Source organism: Prionailurus viverrinus, chromosome D2, assembly GCF_022837055.1.
Source record: "Prionailurus viverrinus isolate Anna chromosome D2, UM_Priviv_1.0, whole genome shotgun sequence".
In the NCBI taxonomy this organism is placed as follows: domain Eukaryota; kingdom Metazoa; phylum Chordata; class Mammalia; order Carnivora; family Felidae; genus Prionailurus; species Prionailurus viverrinus.
The window spans coordinates 14,083,665-14,104,571 of record NC_062571.1 but is presented as its reverse complement, the minus strand read 5'-3'; the positions used below and the strand labels follow the sequence as shown (position 1 = coordinate 14,104,571).

Sequence of the window (20,907 nt, the reverse complement as noted above, 5' to 3'; positions counted from 1 at the left end):
TGGAGACCCCATCACAGATCACAAGACACTAAGGAGACTTGAAACCCTAAAGCGATGTAGCGTCCTGGAGTGGCTCCTGGGACAGAAAAGAGACGTCAGTGGGCAAATAAGAAATCTGAATATAGGTCAGATTTGTAGTCTGCAGTTAGTGAACGGCACCGTTACCAAAGTTAATTTCCTAGTTTGGATAAATGTCCACAGTTGGAGAAGATTCTACTACAGGCATCTGGGCGAAGGGCATATGGAAACTGTGTACTTTCTTTGCAACTTTTCTGCAAAACAAAAATTGTTTTAATAAACCTACAGAAGGAAACATATATACTGGTAACAGATTCTGAAATTTAGATCTTATTAAAAAGGACCCAGACATGACTGAAGTTCATTGCTGGATGGTGATAAATGGTCACCATTAAATACTGAGGTAATTGCAGTATCAAACAAAAGCCCCCCCAGAACAAGAGAGAGAGAAAATCAGCCTTCTTGGGCTCCATTCTCACTCTTGGTGATGATGTGCAAGAAAAATTTACGGTCTTTGGGTGGAGAGAGTGGGGAGGGGCAGAGAGGAAGGAGGGCGGGGCGGAGAAAGAGAATCCTAAGCAGGCTCCGTGCTGCCAGTGCAGAGCCCAATGCGGGGCCTCAAACTCAAGAACCGTGAGATCATGACCTCAGCAGAAATCAAGAGTCACATGCTTAACCAACTGAGCCACCCAGGCGCCCCAGAATATAGTCTATTTCTGTGAACTCTGTGACCAGAAGTAGTATATGAAAAATTTCCCAAAACTTCCTATGAATGATAATGGCCTATTATCTGCGTATTACGCATTCAGGAGGGGAGCTGGCTCAACATCCTGCCGAGCAGGTTCCCTCCCTGGGAATAAGGCGACAAAAAAGCAGCAAACAGGACCTCTCCCGTGCAGGACCTTGGCCTCCACCCCACCGTGTTTCCCGAGGACGTTCGGGGGTGGTGTTCACAGATAAGAGCCGCTGTCATTCTGCCTTAGTCCCATCACTGTCCACATTTCTGACAATGCTAGCCCCTAGGAAAGAAAGAAATCTTAAGACACGTTGTTTTATTTCCACAATTGCTTAAAATATTTTATTAAAGACAATGCAATTTAGCTAAAAATATTTATTAAAGGGGACGATATATAGTAATGTATTTAAGGCACATGAAGAAGTTTTGGCATTAAGTTGCAAGAAAAGGAATACAAATTATCTCAGTAAATTTCAGACTATTACATTAGCACACATAGTTTTTCAAAAACGTTTCAAGAGCACCAGTAATCCATCCCCGATAAGGCACAAGCTTCATGACTTGGTGTCCCCATGCTTGAGCAGCTGCTGTCTGGTATACTCCCAAATCAGCAGCGCCCCACTCACGTGGACATTGAGTGAGCGGATAATACCCTGCTGAGGGATTTCCACGCAAACATCCAGCTGCTGGATCAGGTTTGCTGGAATTCCTTCACGCTCGTTTCTGATGAAGAAAAATGAGAGAAGAAAGGTTAGTTTTTGTGTAAGACACTAATTTTTTCTTAGCTGTCATGAACGTCAGCGCAGAGCCAGATTAACAAAACGAAGTCTGTGGCCCCGGGAAACAACATGGAGATTTAAGGGTTGATCTCTGTTCACCTGACCATCCCAAACAGGTGACAGAAAACAAAAACCAGGGGTCTTTCCATAAGCGGGACACGTGAGAAGTCCTGATGTGGGTGTAACATCAGGAGTCTCGGTGAATCCTAAGATTTCCGAAGCATTTTCCAGACCGACTGCAACGCATCTTCTTACCCCAACAAGAGCAGAGACCGCTCAGGAAAGCTGTACTGGGTTAGGTCTATACTTCTGGCGGTTTGTTCCACACCGATGACGGTGTAACCTTCCGCTTTCTTCTGTTGCAGAAAATCGATTAGCTGAGGTGGTCTTACCTTAAAGTGAGTTTTAAAACAGAATAGTAAATTATTCATTTATAGCCTTGTCTGGAGTAAAATCAATTTCATAAAAGTTATTTTGAAACTCTTAAGTCTTTTTACAAGGAAAAGGAATTATACGCCATAAAAAAGAATTCTCCCCAGCATCATATATATTTATAAAAGTATTCCTAAGAGTGAGTTGCAACTCACAGGACATATGTTACTGAAAAGAATTCTATGTTATTGAGGATCTCTAAAAATACCACAATGTGAAAGATAATTTGGACTAGAACAGAGGGGGCTGTATTAAGTTTATTTTAGGCTGTTGAAGGCTGGACAACTGTAAAATACTCCAAAAGGATGGACACCTGAAGACAGAGGGCTATGAAAGATTTTAGTGAAGAAACATTTTAATAATAAGTTACTTTATACCCACCTCCACTAAAGGAAGCCACTGCTCAGCGGAAACACTCAGGCACTGAAACTGCTTGTCTCGGGTGCACTGCAGGCTGCCTACTGTGAGCGCCGAGGCCCCGAACACCTCGCAGGTGCGGCACAGTCCTGCAGAATGGGCCGCATTACTGTTTCGCACGGTGCCGCGCTCACTGTGGCCCACGTATCCCTCCAAAGCTCCCAAGGACAGTTAAATGTGGAAAAGACAGGCAAAGTGGCATGGGACTGACTGTAGGTTTTCAGGATCCAGAGATTTTAAGCAACCCCCCTGGAAAACTAATTTTACCTCCTAAATTAGTTGGCTTATCGATGAGTGAGGCCACTACAATCAGTCTGCTAATCGACTTTCCAAGTTTGGCAACACGATCCTGAAACACGAGCTCCAGATCTAAATCTGGAACGTTGTTTTTCCATGGGATAATCTTCTTCTGAACATCAGTCCACTCTGACTGGTCATCTGCTTCACCTGAGTTAGAACCTGGGAGGGAAAAAGAAAATAATCCCGTATCTAAAAATCTATTTATTTAAACACACACGTTTTTTTTTTTTTTAAGAGTTTAAAATGATAGTTTAGGATGAGATTCATTAACTAAAGAACTTTACTTGGATTGGGACACAACTGCCATTTTCAATAGTAATTTCAAATGTTCCAATTCAACTCTAACAACCAATACTACATTTCATGAAAATTTAAGATGCACTGTTGTTTACGTTTTAGCATATCCAAACTTAGGAAGCATATTAGTATCCACAGGGTCTCATAGTTTGGTAAGATTTTCACATTTTTTCTTAGAGGTCCATAAAATAATGGTGTATCTTAAAAACAACAGAGTATTAGTATGGAGTTTTCTGTAGAAATAGTGTACTCCTGAAAACAAATAGACAGTCTTTATCTTAAATTATTGGACAAGTACTTGGGCTTGTACAATTATTGGACAAGTACTTTTCTAAAACAAAGGATGTTCGCCGAAGCGATGCACCGAGTACGCAGAATGTTGTGGACCTCTCTCATGCAGTGTTGTGAGCTGTAGTGCAGCTCACTGAGACTGTCCTTCCAGGCTCTTCCTCAACTGCTCCACTCAAAAGTGTTCACTGAACCATCAAGGAGCACTTAGCTCACGGGGATGGAAGAGACACACAAATACTAGAACACGGTACGACGGTGAGGGTAGGTAATGTCTGCTGGGGGAGGAAGGGAGGCGCAGAGACCCAGGAAGACTCAAGGGAAGTAAGAGTTTGCAAACAGAGAGGGGGAAGGGCAGCACTGACTGTGGGGACGGCGTGTGCATGGGCACAGGACGTGGAACGAAGACGACGGGCAGTGGCAGGACTTTGGTATAAGCTCACAGCCTGCCCGGATGGAACGAGGTGGCTCAGACCATGCGAAGAGCATGAAAAGCATGTAGACAATGATAAAGAATTTACAGGTAGGAGCCATTAGAGGCTGTTAAGAAGGGGGAGAACAGTACTGGTTTTGTGTTTTAGGAAAAACCCCTCATAAAAGTGAGGTGGAAGATCAGCTGGAGCCTTTGTACCAGTCCAGGCAAAGACAGAGACAGTCTAAATTAAGGCAAGAGCAGAAGCAGCCAGATCTGGGAGGCAGAATTACCACGATTCAGTAACAGATCAATGTGGCTGGCACGAGGGAAAAGAATGACCTCTGTGATGATCCAGTGACACCCGTAATAGAAAGCGTTTATAGAGGAGGCAAGTTTGGGCAAAGAGGGAAATCCAATTTGTGTATGGTGACTTTAAAGAGTTTATGGTGTATCTGGGTGTAAATGTCCAGCAGGCTCAGGAAAGAGGCCACAGAGAGATACAGATTAGAAGTTATGCTAACTGGCAGTGGTTCTGCATTGTGGAAATTAATACAAATGTTCAGGGAGAGCATGCAGAATAAGGAGACCAGGCCCATGAAAACATTCAGGGGATACGAACACCTAGTCCTGCCATAAATACCGCACTGTGATACCCTTCTCCTTACCACACACCAAACAAAACAGACGCAGACCTCCTCAGCCTTTTTCCAACCAAACAACACCTGATTTCTCAGCTCCGCTCTGTGGCCCAGCTCAAACCAGCTGCCCACACACGTCGTCCTTGTCTCTCCTCTGTCTCTGCTCAGCCTGCCCTGGCGGGGCCGTCCCCACTACACTGATGAACTAGCTTTTGTTGCCATCTTTTGCCCCCAAATCTCCCTGACTGATGTCCTGCTTTGGGAAAGCCCTTCCTCCAGATCTCTGCTCGACCTGCTCTCCCTTCACATGGGTCTCTGCTCATTGTCAACTCCTGAGAAACGTCTCCTTGATCCTCCGTCACTATCTCTATCTGCTCTGCTCTCATGGTACTGTTTTCATAGGAACGTAAGCTCCTCGAGGGCAGGGACTTGGTCTATGTCTAGCACACAGGAGGCAATCGCTAAATCTCTGTTGAAGGAATGAATAAACTGAAGGTGGTAGGTCGAAAAATGTATTCACAATTTTGATAAAATAAAATTTTGATAAAAAAGATTCTCCAGACATAGTGACTTAAAATCTAAGGGTGGCCCCCCAGTATCTGTACTTTAACAGGCTATCCAAGGGATTCTTGAAAACATTAGCATTTTAGAGAAGTACAGATCTAAGGGACAAAGAGGGGAGCTCCTGAAGGGGCTCAGAAGGGTCAGACTGAGGAGGAAAATCATAGCAAGACGCTAGCAAATACATGCCCCATAAAGGGCAGTCCTTAGACTTTGTGAAGGAGGCGAAACGACCACTTCTGATTTTCTGAAAGAAACTTCAGCGGTCGTGGGTCGGGGAGGGCCAGAGCAAGCAGCGGCACTGCGACAAGCGTGGGGACTGTGGACCATGGCTACGGTCACTCAGATCAGCTGCGGTGTAAGAAGAGGTGGCATTGGTCCTTGGATGGGAGGAAGGGGAGGAGATGAGCAATGAAGAAAATGAGAAAAAGGCCCCAGGGAAGCAGTAAGTGTAACAGAAAGGTGGGGACACAGGAGGAAGAAGGCCGAACAAACGGGTGAGGTCCAGCCAGTCCCCACAAGGGACTAGAATCAAGGGCTCTGCTTTACTCCTAAATGGGCCAAGAAGTGAGATTTCATAATTTGGCCCTTTCTAAAATCTATACTTTTACAGGAATATATATAATGGGAGAGTGATAAACAGTAATAATATTTCAAAAAAAAGAAAAGCTACTAGCTTGATATAATAACGCAATCAGGCTCTCTTGGCTTTTTAGAGCAAAGCTAACAAATTAACATTGCTAGTTAGTTATACCACGTTTTTTCAGTCTTTTCTCTAAGCCATCAAGCAGAGTTCACTTCAGTGAAAAGCGGTCTTATCAACTGTGTGTTCTCAGTAACTGAACTGAGTAAGCTGAACCAAGTCAACAAGGGGAGGGAAAAATAAAATTTTTTTTTTACCTATGTCCTGCTGAGCCCAGTCACCTGGTTTCCGTTCACAAAGTTGAGTCGGAGAAAGATACCACTGAAATCCTGAGTCTAAAGGAATGTCCGTGAATCTGGTAAATTTACCAATGGCAATCCATTCGTCTTCAACAAGGCCTGAGAGGCGTGGAAGGATGTAAAATATGGTCTGAAAAGAGAATTGTAAAATCTCAAATTTTTTTCCTTCAAAAATAACACAGAAACACCTGGTAACATGTCTAAAATACAACTTTTACTTACTCTTACTGATCTATTCTCCCAAACTACCACAATGATCATATTATGTACTTTTATGTACATTTTATCTTGTAGCAACTCTCTCGACATATTTCTCATCTACTCTAAAGAATCAGGGGATTCATTTAGGAAAGCCTTGAGGGCAGGCCCATCTTCCACCCTGGTACTTCTGTGTAATAAACCACTCTGTGCTTAATAAAAGCAAAAAGGGTTCAGTAGGATTGAGCAATATTCATGGTGGCAACATTTAGATAAGCGCTATTTGTTGATAACCGGACACCTCCATAAGCGGCCAAAGTCAAGCTCTTTTGAGCTTGTTACCATGAGACAAATTTGGAATCTAAACTTTGCATTGGCCGTAGATTGGCTGTGATGTAGATTGGGCAAACCACTTAGGCTTTCTTGGCTTCAACTTCCTCGTTTGTAAAATGAGGATAAGATCAGGTTCAAATGGCACATCGAGGTGTCTGTAAACTGCACGTTATGACACCACTGAACATGGTAGTTAGTCAGTCGTTACATAAACTATCCCCCTTTCCTTTCTTTACCTACGAAAAGAAACAGAACCAGAGAATCATCAAAGGAGAAAAGGCACATACAAAACAGAAGCACAAGTAACAGGCAATGCAAAAATGAAATGACGAACACCTGACAACGCGAAGCCTTCATGCCGGCCCTGCTTGTACGAATTTAAACTGGTGTGAGGACCGCCCCATGGTGTCCACGGAGTAGAAACCAAGTACAGTCCAAATGCAGAAAGGGGCAGAATTTGTGAGCCACTGTGTTATTTACACATACAAGTACAGCTCCTATCGTTCACGGGAAACAATACACGGAAAGGAGGCGGTGAGGAGTCGGACAGGGAGGAAGGAAAGAGGGAAGAGGGACTTACTCCTGCTGCAGAACTGAATAGAGAGTGCTGACTTAACACTAGAGAGCTAGTAAGAGTCCTTCAGAAAGATGTCAAACAAAGCATTCTGGGCACTAAAGAACACAGAACAGAGCATGTTAAAATAATTGAAAAATCCTACATTTTTTGCGACGAAGCAACAGAAGCACACATTAATATTCCGGAGCGAATATCTCACCATATAAAGATTAATATTTTTTTAAAGGCCAGCTTATTAGTAACCGATCCCCCCAACTGCATCTGCACAGCAGCAGCTCAAGTTACTGTGGAAAAACCCCAGGTCACCTGTTTTAAATTCAAAGGCAGAACACTGGAGGAAGTGACACGATTTACACACATTTTAATAATCTGTATATTAAGTTCACTCACATGCTAATTGTAATAAACGTGTTTTATGATTCTTAAAATTAAGTGAACACCTTTGGATACAATGAACGCAGGGGTGTGTGTGTGCTGTATAATTCCAGTCACCCAGCATCGGGAAAATGCGAGTGACAAAGGGACAGATCTTTTTGCTTTCACAAACAGCTTCATCACAGCAAAATCTCACCTGCACACACGTTCTCACCCATCTCCTTTTAATGTCAGAACAGATTTCTGTTTAGAGTTAAATATTCCCCCTTCCAGTGTTTACAAGCCTGAGAAATAGAAAGTGACGGTGACTCGCCAATTTTCACTGCCTATGAGCGAAACGCGAGCAAGAGTCATCTGCACGAAGTGGCAAAGTTAAACTTAGGACTTTACGCTGTGAGGGTGATGCTGTAAGGGGGAAAAGTTCACCTCGTCATAACCCTCCAAGAACTGTGGCAGAAAGGGAGCGCCAGGATTAAAGACACGGTAGGGAATTTACGAACGACACTCTCCACTCACCTCTAGACAATAATCCTTAAGCGGGTGAAATGTTTCAAAAAAGAAATGCTCTTGGATGCGTTGCCAGTTCTTCTTGGCGTTCCTAAGGAGTAAAGATACGGTGTGAGGTCCAGACAAGTGAGAGAACTCTGGTGGGGGGCGGGGAGGGGGAATCAATCAGATAATCCTAGGGAGTGCAGAGGTTAGAATGCACGGAAAATCTTGGGAATTTTATCCTAAGATTTATACACCCCCCTGCCTACCTCCCAGATCAACGTACTTCACACAAACTGACACTGAATTTGACATTTTGAAATGAAAGTCAAAGAAATGACTGTTTCACAGTCCCACAACAATGACTCAACAGGACCCGAAGCCAGGTCTCTGCGCTTAAAAATACAGGGATCACTCCCATAGATGGTGCAGAGGCCTGCGCTCCATCAACGCTGATGGGATGCGGAAATGGCTGTCCGCTGGCAGCGATGGGGAGCCCTCACAGGAGCAGCCTGTGACATGTAGCACTTATGTGCTCGGGGCAAAAGAGCTGTAAAAGGGAACCGTGTGAGAAACCTGTCCTTAAAGAGGACAGTCCTCAAGTCCCCACCTGGCAGTAAGCGCTTTTTCTACCGCGAAGATTCACAACGCATGCCAAACCACCGGAGCTCCTAAACCACACAGACAGAATAGGGAAGGTTTTAAAGTCTTAACACATCTGCCACGTTTTCAAAGGCAAAGGGGTAGGGATAGAACTCATAACCCAGCTGGTGGCAGGTTGCAGTGTGAATTCGTGATCAACAGCCCATAAGCCAAGTAGTTTCGAGGCTCCCACGCTGGCCTGGCCGGTGTGCCTTCCTTACCCCTCAGACCCCCCACCCCGCCACCCGCTCTGACAGCCGAGCCTCTGGGCACTGCGGGAAGAGGAGAGAGTTCTCACCTCCCGCACCTCCTACCACCTGCCCGCTTGGCTCCCCACCCCAGGAGTCTCCTAGACCCAGGCCCCTGAACTGTCCCCTTCCGACTCCTCTAGCCTGATCAAAGGGCTCCGTGTCTTATCTTAAAAAAAGAACCGTACTGGGGCGCCTGGGTGGCGCAGTTGGTTGGGCGTCCGACTTCAGCCAGGTCACGATCTCGCGGTCCGTGAGTTCGAGCCCCGCGTCAGGCTCTGGGCTGATGGCTCAGAGCCTGGAGCCTGTTTCCGATTCTGTGTCTCCCTCTCTCTCTGCCCCTCCCCCGTTCATGCTCTGTCTCTCTCTGTCCCAAAAAATAAAATAAAATAAAATAAACGTTGAAAAAAGAACCGTACTGAAGCGCCATCAGGTGGGGCTGGAGAGCTAGCCTGAGGCCCACCACATAAGGGGACACCCACGCACAAGGGGATTCCTTTGGGGGGCAGGGGGCCGGGACGGGGGGTGCCTTTATCTGACACCTTTCTGCACTGTTCAGCTTCCTAACCACAAATCCTTATTTAAAAACTAATGTGGGGCACCTGGGTGGGTCAGTCGGTTAAGCGTCCAATTTCGGCTCGGGTCATGATCTCACAGCTGGTGAGTTCGAGCCCTTCATCTGGCTCTGTGCTGACAGCTTAGAGCCAGAGCCTGCTTGCTTCCGATTCTGTGTCTCCCTCTCTCTCTGCCCCTCCCCTGCTTGCACTCTCTGTCTCTCTCAAAAATAAACATTAAATTTTTTTTTAATAAAAAAAACTGATGTTACCAAAGATAAAATACAAGCCCTCCTTGACACCACATCCTCTACAGCTGTTCTATGACAGTTCACAGAAGAGTTTTGGGAGAGAATTATCGCCTCAACATGGCTGTGTTTTTACCTTCTTCATTGTCTTTTAAACACATGATGTATTTCAAATATGCGAGTGAAGAAACTAAGCTAATAGGCAGCAATGAGCCCATCACCGGATTTAACATAATGTATTGTCCCAACCACTCCTAATCCACTTTAATTTGGTTTCTGCCCCACCAATGAGGCTGCTGAAATGGCTCCCCCTAAATCCAGCGGGTGCTTTTAGGCTCTCATTTAACTTACCTCAAACCTGTCCATTTCTCTACCCCCCAGTAACCTAACACATGACTTCCTCCCATTCTTTTTTTTTTTTTTCTTCTAGTTTATTTATTGTGGGAGAAAGAGAACATGAGCAGGAAAGGGGCAAAGAGAGGGAGAGAGAGAATCCCAAGCAGGCTCCGCGCTGTCAGCGCAGAGCCCGACATGAGGCTCAATCCCACGGCCCTGGGATCTTGACCTGGGCCTGAATCAAGAGTCAGACACTTAACTGACGGAGCCACCCAGGCGCCTCTCCTCCCATTCTCTCCTGCGGTCCCCTGATCTGTTCTTCACACTTTAAAAAATGCAAAAGCAAACCCAGTGATGTCATTCCTGAGTTTAAATAATTCACTCAACAGAAGCCCAACCGGCCTGACCTCTGCCCCTCGCTTCCTGCACGCACTGCCCTTGGGCAGACCAGCCCTGTTCAGGGTTCTGAGTGCACCGTGCACACCGGCACACCAGCTTCAGGGCCGCCCAGACCTCACCGTCCTCCATTCCTCATCTGCCCAGTCCCTGCCCATCCCATCAGATGGTAATGGAAACATCATGTGACTTAGAAAGGCCTCCCCTCACCCACCCAGCCTGGAGAGGCCGCATTTTCTCATTGCGATCCTTCCTTTTCCACTGGAGTACCTGCCATGATTTAATTTATTATTTGTATGAGTGTTTACTTGATGTCCCATCCACCTGACTGGGAGCCACACGGAGATGAGAACTGTGTCCACCTGGCCTGCCGCTGATGCCCCACAACTCAGCCTGCATCGGTCACAGAACCGATTCTCACATGTATCAGAAGAACAGAGATGGTCCGATGCCCAGGGTTCCTTATTCTAATTGGTTAAATCTCCTACCTGGTACGAGGATTTTAAAAAGAATTAAGTTACTTTGTTTTTTTTAAATTTTTTTTTTAACATTTTATTTATTTTTGAGACAGGGAGAGACAGAGCATGAACAGGGGAGGGTCAGAGAGAGGGAGACACAGAATCTGAAACAGGCTCCAGGCTCTGAGCTGTCAGCACAGAGACCGACGCAGGGCTTGAACTCACGGACCGTGAGATCATGACCTGAGCCGAAGTCGGCTGCTTAACCGACTGAGCCACCCAGGCGCCCCAGAATTAAGTTACTTTGTAGAAGAGTGTTTTACTGCTTAAGAAAGGAGCCGAAAAAAAAAAAAAAAAAAAAAAAGAAAGGAGCCGACCCAACTGTTTTTAGAAATCAAAACACAGCCGCCCAGGAACTCTGACCAAGATCAACCACCAACCCAAACATCCCAACAGCAAATGATAAAGCCCTGGTTTCATCATAGAGAAAACCGTAAACGGACAAATGCCTATCCGCATGTAAAATGTATTCATTTCCCTCAAACTTCCTTCCACTAGGGGAAGGCGGTGTGCTCCCACCCACCCACCCACCGAGGGGAAAGGAGACCTGCAGGACTGCCCGAGAAAGAGGAGGGATTCCAGCTGCCACAACATACCTGGAAAGGTAGGAACTCTAAGCACTGCTTGGTCAGCTACTAATTTTAATGATCAGTCTTTGTCGTGACCGGAATTTCTACATAACGAACTGCGTACAATGTGTCAGAGGTGACCGGCGCCTTCCTTTGCACTTTTGTCCCTCACCTGTGAACCTGCCCTGGGTCCCCAACCTAATTCTCTCTTCTGGTTTTTCCCTGTTGTGTCTCACGCAATTATATTTTAGTATCTGTATTTGCTGAATTGAGTGTCTTCCTCCTGAGACGCCAAAAGCTCCCTCACCCACTCGACCACCTGAATGCCTCTTTTCAACCAATGTATGGGAAGTAAAAGCAGGCAGAAGGGCTATCGGGTACTTTGTGGCCGCGGGAGTACCTCAGTCCTGGCCCCACACGAAGCTTCGTAAGGACTCAGTCTTTTTTTTTTTTTTTTTTTTTTTTTTTTAAATTTTTTTTTTCAACGTTTATTTATTTTTGGGACAGAGAGAGACAGAGCATGAACGGGGGAGGGGCAGAGAGAGAGGGAGACACAGAATCGGAAACAGGCTCCAGGCTCTGAGCCATCAGCCCAGAGCCCGACGCGGGGCTTGAACTCACGGACCGCGAGATCGTGACCTGGCTGAAGTCGGACGCTTAACCGACTGCGCCACCCAGGCGCCCCCGTAAGGACTCAGTCTTATTTACACCATCTGTTAGCTCGATGGTCAAAGACCCCCCCATATGTTACTGGTTTTCCAAACACTGTTTCATGTGCTTAACATGCTGCCTCAAACCTTTATCTGTCTGTTTATAAGAATCTGTAACTATTTTTGGGCTTCTGAAAGAAACTTTTTATGTATTGACTGATATTGCCTGGGTCTCTGGAAGTTATAAAAATCCTGGCGTTCTTGGATAGTGATAATCAATGATAATCAATGATAATGAGGAAACAATAAAACAACAACACTCCCTTAGAGCCGGGGAAACAAGTTCAGATACCAGGAGAAAGGATACTCGAGCCTGCCTTTGTGCGCTGAATTGAACAGGACTGGGTGTGGGAGAGGCGGCCTGTATAGAATACTGAGCCGGGTGGCCCCCCTCCCCCATCCTGTACCAGTGGCATTTTATCTGTTCGATACTGAGCCTCTGTGCAGGATTTTGTTTGGGAAATAGAGACACTCGCTTAAAAAAAGGAAAAGAGAAAAGCTTCCATCTTTAATTAGTACACCTGGGCAGTTGGGAGCAGGTCTTTAAAGCCAGATCGTTCTGCTTCCCAGCGCTTCTTTGACAACAGAGGAGGGGGACATTCAGCTCTACTGAAAAGGAATATCTAAAGGTATGTAAAACATTACTGTAAAATAAAGGATCAAGGATAAGAAAACAACAACGACGAAAAAGGTTGAGATGGAGCTGACCACAATGAGAAGTGTGACGGAACGAGGCATCCCACGGTGCTTTGCCCACGCCCCACCTTATCCGAGCTCCGATATCCACGCATGGAGTGATGACAGGCTAACGGGACAGAGGCACCTCCTCGTCCCCTCTGCTCTAGTGGAAGTAAAGTGAAGGGGAGGGGGTCTGCTTACCCTGCTCCAGGCATGTTTTCCACTTGACTAAGACTGGACTCAATAACAGAAGTCAAAGCGTCAAATTCTTCAACGTGCCATGTCTTACACATGCTCCAGATTTTCTTAAGGGCCACTAACGCGTACAGGCGGATACTAAAATTGTGACTGAAGCACCACTGCAGGACGATGATAAAGGCTTGCTTCAGAATTGGCTTCTGAAAAGAAAGGGCAAAGATTCTTCAAATGTAAACCCGGCGGGGCGCCTGGGTGGCGCAGTCGGTTGGGCGTCCGACTTCAGCCAGGTCACGATCTCGCAGTCCGTGAGTTCGAGCCCCGCGTCAGGCTCTGGGCTGATGGCTCAGAGCCTGGAGCCTGTTTCTGATTCTGTGTCTCCCTCTCTCTCTGCCCCTCCCCCGTTCATGCTGTGTCTCTCTCTGTCCCAAAAATAAATAAACGTTGAAAAAAAAAAAGTAAACCCGGGCCCTTGACTGTAGAACCACAAAGCAGACAGAAGATGATCTGATTTTGCCGGTTCTGCATTAGCGGGGCTCCTCAGACACACCCAGAGTGCTGGGGTTCGGGTCTCCTCGAGGGAGAATTTCCTCACAGCTCCAGGTTCCACTTAACAACGCGGCTGCAGTACATCCTCCCCGCACTCCAGCACCTGCGGTACCATGGACAGCACCTTCACGCCAACCCTTACTTTCCCACAATACATCCTCCCCGCACATCAGCACCTGCGGTACCATGGACAGCACCCCCACGCCAACCCTTGCTTTCCCACAATGTGTGAACGACAGACCCCATCACGTATGACCTTTCCCTGGGCTGGAAAAGTCAGAATGTTCTCTAAGAGCCCCACTTCTGGTGCACTCCAAAGTGCTTCTGGAGCAAGGCATCTCACACAACGTTCTTTTTCCTCCTCGTCTTTGATGTGAACGACTGTTTTCCCAATGGTGCTGTTGGACTCATGTGGCACTGAGTGGTGGCAGGAAAATTAAAAGGTGGGGAGAAATATAACAAAGCAGTTTAAACTTCCCTGTAGTCTTTTCCTGTGAAATCACAGACTGTTCTATCTTCACAGCCTGCAGACTTCATGCAATGCCAGTCCCTGATTTCCAAAACCACACAGTTCCACAGATATCAAAAGGCCACAGAAGCGACGTAGATTAACGTGGAAACCAGATGGACTGAAACTTTTAATAAAATATCAGGAGCTACCTCGCTGCTTCTACCATGTGGGTCATCTGTAAATGTTTGCAAGGCTGCACCTAGCCAAGAGTCCTGAGGTTTCTACTGAAACAGCTGTGCTCACAGAAGACTTTTACCAATACGCAGGCATGGTTAACAGCTCACTTCAATTTCCCAAAGCTCCTCAGAGAAGGACAAAATACAGATATATATGATCCTCTTATTTCATTCCTTTATTCAAAATATGGTCAACAGCTATCAAAGGTCACTGTACTGCCAGCATCACATGGACACTGTTGGGATATGTGAAAGTACACACACACGAAACCGTAATACGTAAATGACCCTCTATGTGTGATGAGCAACCAACAAAGACCATGTTTACGTAGAGCAAAGTGCGGTAACTAGTCAGATGGGGTCCAGCAAAAAGGCATCATGTAGGTTCCCCAACATGGCGCTTGAACTCACGACCCTGAGATCAAGACCTGAGCTGAGATCAAGAGTTGGATGCTTAACCGACTGAGCCACCCAGGCGCCCCAAGGAAGAACGAATTTTAAGAAGAGGAGCAAGGGAGCTGAGGGGCACACCACATGTGCAGCCGAGAAAACCAGGACATGCGGTGTAGAGAAAATATATTTACTTGGCTAGGAGGAAGATGAAGAGAAGTATCTGGGCGCCAAAGGAAAGAGGCAACTTCCAAATGATACATGATTGGGTATTTAGTTGTATTTTACAAGTTGAAAACCAAGGCAGGTTATCCAAGACAACCGAAACACCATGAGGAGTGAATTTAAAAATTAAAAGAGGGGAAAGAGAATGTTGATTATTAATTACTAATATATTACAGTCCTTTACAATTTTACGAAGCATACACGTGTGAGCACCTAACCATGAACACTACTGCTGGTGTTACGTAACCCCGGCGTTTGTAACACTCGTATCTTCAGCAGGGTTCACCCCGGTTCACCTGCAGCCCCTCAACGCCCTCCGAGATACACTGGCAACAGCACCCATCTATCCGACACACCGCCCCTCCTGGTCTCGCAGCTGTGGTCCCAAAGCCAATGACAGCTTCTGAGCTGTAGTTCCTATTCAGAGACCTACACGTGGCTGCTGCCTGCCATGCCTATGGGACACCCTGTGGGTGACACACTCATAATCCCATCCACTCATTGCCACCCTCCCCCCATCCTGGTCTACTCTCCTACTACTGCCCTGTTCCAGTGAAAGTCACCACCACCCCTGCCAGCCCAGGTCACTTCCCTGCTTCCCTCCACCAAAGCCATCCTCCAAACTCTGGCATTTCTCGCTAGCACGTACCCGTCACGTCTATCCACCCGCGACCTCCATGCCACATCCCAGCACCGCTCGAAGCATGAAGGTAGCTTCCCAGAGGTTTCCGGTTTTAACCCCGTGACCGAACCAATCCTACACACCGCACTCACAACACCAAGTCTGCTCATGTCACGTTTCTGCTGGAAGTTCAGCATCTCCCCAGTGCCCTCTGGATAAAGTCCAAATTCCTCCCATACGGAGTATTTACTGTACGTCTACACCACCGTTGAGTTACTTGACCGAGTTCACACACCACATAGGAGGTGGAGCCAAGATCCAATCACAGGGCCCATTCACTCAAGCACTGAGCTCACCTCCTCCACCTGCCTGACAAGGGCCCTTCTGTGCTGGGCCCTGCCCCCCCCTGCAGCCCCACCTCCACCTCCAACCCAGCCAGTGTCTTCCGGATCCCGACTGCACCAGGCTTCCCTGCACTAGCCTGTTCCCCTCCCTGCCGTGCAGACCTCTGCGCTCAGCTACGAGACTTGGGAGGTCTCGCCTGCACCCCGCAGTCTCGTGCACGCCGCGCTGGTCTGCACAGATCTGCGTCTTGCCTCCCCAAACCTCCACGGTCTAGTGTCGTGCTTCATTACAAGAAGCACTAAAACATATTCTGAATGAATGAATGAGAAAAACGGAAGCCTTGATCCCAAACTCTGACAGGTATCAGGAAGGACTAAGGACAACCGTGACAGGAGAGAAAGTACCTTCTGTGTTATTTAATCCTCACAAACATCCCGCCAAGTAGATAGTACTGTGTCCACTTTACCTAATAGGAAACCCGAAGGGATCGAGTCCAAACGCCTGCCTTCCCTTCCCAGTTTCTTACGGCTCCTCTATAACCTTAATCCTCACTCCAGGCTTTGTTCAGATTCCCTTAGTCTTCACTGATGTGCCTGTCCTGATCCCGACTGCACCCCGGACACCACGGTACATCTAGTGGTCGTGTCCCCTTACCCTCCTCCCTCCTCTGGGCTGTGACAGCTTCTCAAACTTTGCTGGTTTTTGACGATCTTGTCAGTTCTGAGGAGCAGTGGGCAGGGGTTTTGTGGAATGTTGCTCGGCTGGGCTTTGGGGGATGTTCTTAAAACCTCATGATGAGACCAGGGTCATGGTGTTTTGGGAGGAAAACCACAGAGGCCATTTTCATCCCATCCTATCAAGGGCGCAGACTGTCGTACGACTGACCGCTGTCGTGGGTGCCCCCGCTGCAAGGTCACTTTCCCTTCCACACTCTAGTCTTCGGAAGGGCATCACCAGGGCAGCCCGCGCTTAAGGACTGGGCGGGTTATGCGCCCCCTCCTTGCGGTCAGTGTCCATGTAAGTTATTTGGACTCTACACATCTGTCTTTCCCATTTGTTTATTTAGTCAGTCATTTATTTGTATCAGTATGAACTCATAGATACTTATTTTATGTTTTGGTTGTAATCCAGTATGACTCTACTGTGTTGCTGATCTCAGTGTTAGCAACTGGGAGCTCCTGTGCCCCTCTGCAGACCCACCCCGTGTCAGTGTGTGTGGAAAGCACTTCTTTTCTGGTACTACAAGATGCTCCAGATTTACCTTGTGTATTGTCTGCCCTAGTTCTAGAATCAGCTGTTTCTCCAAGAAGCCCTGGTTCCTTGTGTGAGAGAATGATACTAGAAACCAAGGTCTGGGAGTGAGGTATAGATTACTCGTGAGTGCGAAACAAAAATCCAGTGTAATTCTCAACAGGGAAAAGAATGCTTTTATGAACACTGCTCAAGATACACTGGTATTGCCTGTGACCATTTGCCTTGGCCAAGACTCAGCTACACACCGTTCACGCTGGAACACCAGCAACGCCACCTCGTATTAGCTGACGAGGTTTGGACACACTGCACAAGACGACAGGACGACACAACGATGTGTGTACTGGAGAAAGGGGTTTTTGATTTCTCCCCCCTCTGCTTTTAATTTCCATAGAACATTTAGGGTTCTGACCTCTGTCCTGTTTGATGGTAGTTCTGACTCTTCTCGGACTACTTAGCACAGACCCATAAGGTTAAGTGCACATATTTCCATACCTTGCAGAAAATGGGAAGTTTTGAGACTGTTTCCGAGAAGTTTTTAAACAAAAACACATCTGTCAATTAAAAATGGACTTTAAAACAGACACTGTGAGGGGTGTGGAAACAGACTAACAAAAGTAAACTAGTCTGGTCTTTACTTAGATGTCTCAATTTAGATTTTTTTTTTTTTAAATACAGAGAGAGCACAAGCAGGGGAGAGGGGCAGAGGGAGAGAAAGAATCCAAGCAGGCTCCACACCCAGCACAGAGCCCGACATGGAGCTTGATCCCATGACCCTGGGATTGTGACCCGGGCCAAAAATCAAAAGTTGAATGGTCAACCAACTGAGCCACCCAGGCGCCCCGAAATGATTACTCTAGTCTGCTAATCAGCATTCCTTCTTTTGGATGCTTAAAAGTAAAAAATAAACCTAAAATATGTAATATACACCAGGTGCAAACAGGGCTGGGTGGGAAAATAGCCTGTTATTCATAACAGACCTAGCAGGAGATCTTCTAAGATGAATTCATTTTCAGAACTCGCCTGAACGATTCTTGAGCTATTCCAGCCACCCTGCCACAGGACAGTCCCTTGTCTGTCTTACCTCTCGTGGTAGATTGCAAGCACATCTCTTTCCTGCACATATTTAAAATAGAAAGATAACATGTGATGTTATTCGATGCTCGAGCTTGCCTGATCTCTCCAGAAGGTGTTAACACGAGTTTTTACGTAACTGTAACTCACACACTGCCATCTGGCTGACAGACACTGTAAGACACGAGCAATTTTAAGATCATCATGATCTGAGGAGTTAAAATGTGGTTGGGGAAAAGGATGTCAGTCTTCGAACTGATGAAACAGGTTAACAACTGAATTTGATTGCTACCACTGTGTAAAGACAAGAACACAAGAACACTCTGAGAAATTCTAGGAAACCCTTTTCCCCCCGTTTTCTCCTCGAGTTCACATCTCAGTGTGCTCTTTCCTGTGGGTTCAATAATGCAGAATCTTGCTCTAAATCTTACTGGCAGGTTTTCCTGAATTCTTACCGGCTTTGCCAAATTGATTAACCAGAATTAGCGACGATCTCTACCGGTCTGTGGGGTACAGCGCTACGGAGACGGCTCAAAGCCTGAGAAAGACGAAAGACTGGCCTCACGCTCCCAACGATGATGACCACAGCTCATCAGCCTTCATGCAAGCTCCTCTGCATGAGCACATGCTCGATAACTATGTCAGTCAAGGAACAGTTGAAGATGCAATAAGAGAATTCCTACCTAAATAATCGTATGTAAATACCTGCATAAAATTCATGACCTATCACTAGAAACTGCCCATTATTTGTCTGCAGATCTAATACAGGCTCAGGCATCCCTCGGTGTGTATGTGTGCAGGTGGGTAACACCTGCCTGCGTATCTGTGTCGTACATGTGCACGCTAACGGAGTAGTACAAGGGGAGAGAAGTAGCAAAAATCACAAGAAATACTTACATTAAAAAAAAATAGTACGGGGTGCCTGGGTGGCTCAGTCAGTTAAGCGTCCGGTTTGGGCTCAGGTCATGATCTCACGGTTCGTGAGTTCGAGCCCTGCACTGGGCTCACTGCTGTCAGCACAGAGCCACCTTTGGATCCTCTGTCCCCTTCTCTACCCCTCCCCTGCTCGCTTGCTCTCTCTCAAAAATAAATAAACATTAAAAATATTTTTAAAAATTAGTCCAAATCTATACAATTCTATTTTGATAGACTGCTCAAACTCCTCTTACAGACACATTTAAACTCACCTTTTCTGGAACATTTTGCGTAATGATGTCCAAATGTGACAAAACTGATAAAAATGTACAAATGCTTGTTTTAAGATTTTCTTCACCCTGGAAAAAAGTCAGATAAATAAAATAGTCATTCAAGGCTCACCAGGGTGCTGTGGGGCCCAGAACAGAGGCGGGACGTGAGGCGGCCGGGCCTGGGTGGGGATCTAGGATGAAAGGAAATAGCTTCCTAGAGCCGAATGCCAACACAACACTCCGCAGACACCACAAGGTTACAAATGAATTTAACTGTGAAGTAAGCGGTACGGCCAAGGACACACTCACCTCAGAAGAGACGTGGGCAGCATGGGAGGGCAGGAAGGAAAAAGAACTTGTGAGAAGTAAACGTGATGCACTAAGTCTGAGGTGATGGGGAGGCAGAGGTGGGGAGGCAGAGGGAGGAGGGGGGTGGATGGTAGCAACAGGCTCAAAAGTTAGACAGGACCTTGTAGATGACTTTAGAGCCAGGACAAAAAGCTACATAAGAGTGTTCAACTGGGGTTCAGAAACCTTCCCGATAACAGGGATTTGGAAGAACACACCATTCCAGTGATAGTAAGCTGATGAACCCCAGACAGACTGGAATGGAAAGAGACTACAGACCCTACAGTCCAGAAATTGCTTCAAAGGCAAACAAGACGATTAACCTCTTTATGCACCTGGCAGTTACTGGTCTTCCGTGTGCCAGGGATGATGCCAGAAATCAGGGGAAGCAAAATTAGATAAGGTTCCTGCCTTCAGGGACCTTCGTCTAGTGGGGAAGGAGGACAAAATCACCCAATAAAGTAAAATCCCCATTATAACAAGCACTATTTATGTGCTACAAAGACCTCTAATCAGGGGATCTCCAAACCACTCTTCCTTTAAGAAATGACACCAAGGACATGTAGGTGGAGATCTAAAGGAAGAGAAACAGTTCTGTAGATGAAGACGAGAAAGGGCAGTTCAGGTAGAGGGCACAGCTCATGCAAATAGCCTGAGAGCCAAAGGACATGTGACAGAAAAGATCAGAGTGACACTTGGATCCATCTGTAGCTGCCAGTGACCCTGGCTCCCCTGTGCCTATGCCCTAATGCAGGCCCCACCCACCGTCTGAGGCTCGGTCGCACCATCTGCTTTGGCCTGTGCGTCATCAGTGAGCAGGATGCAAGCAGAACCTGGGGAAGCACATGCACGCCACGCCACGACCTCCTGGGTTGCTCGTTCCGGGAGCCCCGAGCCACCACAGAAAGAGGTCCAGCCACCCTTGCCGATCAGAAGCAGCCCGTTGGAAGTTCTAGCCCCAGCAGGCACCACATGGAGCAGAAGTGCCCAGCCAGGCCCATGTGACCCAGAATCGTGAAAAATAAAACACTGTTGCCTACACTCATGTGTTCTGGACTGTTCTAGCAACAGAAAACGGGAGACTGTCAGTAGAAGTGTAAGAGCACCTGAGGGCCGCAGGCCATTCTGAAGACTCTTGGTCTTTATTCCAAGAGCAATGTTTTTTAAATTTTTTTTTTCAACGTTTATTTATTTTTGGGACAGAGAGAGACAGAGCATGAATGGGGGAGGGGCAGAGAGAGAGGGAGACACAGAATCGGAAACAGGCTCCAGGCTCTGAGCCATCAGACCAGAGCCTGACGCGGGGCTCGAACCCACGGACCGCGAGATCGTGACCTGGC

General features: G+C 46.8%; 1 protein-coding gene across 3 annotated transcripts in view; it reads right to left on the bottom strand.

Annotated features, from left to right (window-relative positions):
• Positions 1 to 1,081: 1,081 nt before the first annotated feature.
• TARBP1 (TAR (HIV-1) RNA binding protein 1) overlaps positions 1,082 to 20,907 on the bottom strand; it is a 97,085-nt gene continuing 77,259 nt past the window's right edge. For all 3 annotated transcript variants that reach the window (XM_047824995.1, XM_047824996.1, XM_047824994.1), the window contains exons 23-30: positions 19,220 to 19,306; positions 12,896 to 13,092; positions 7,823 to 7,904; positions 5,782 to 5,953; positions 2,650 to 2,841; positions 2,347 to 2,471; positions 1,789 to 1,925; positions 1,082 to 1,477 (exon numbers count right to left, since the gene is read on the bottom strand). In XM_047824995.1, the coding sequence (XP_047680951.1) occupies positions 1,309 to 1,477; positions 1,789 to 1,925; positions 2,347 to 2,471; positions 2,650 to 2,841; positions 5,782 to 5,953; positions 7,823 to 7,904; positions 12,896 to 13,092; positions 19,220 to 19,306 (1,161 nt within the window). In that variant the 3' untranslated portion in view covers positions 1,082 to 1,308. The remainder of the gene's footprint in view (positions 1,478 to 1,788; positions 1,926 to 2,346; positions 2,472 to 2,649; positions 2,842 to 5,781; positions 5,954 to 7,822; positions 7,905 to 12,895; positions 13,093 to 19,219; positions 19,307 to 20,907) is intronic.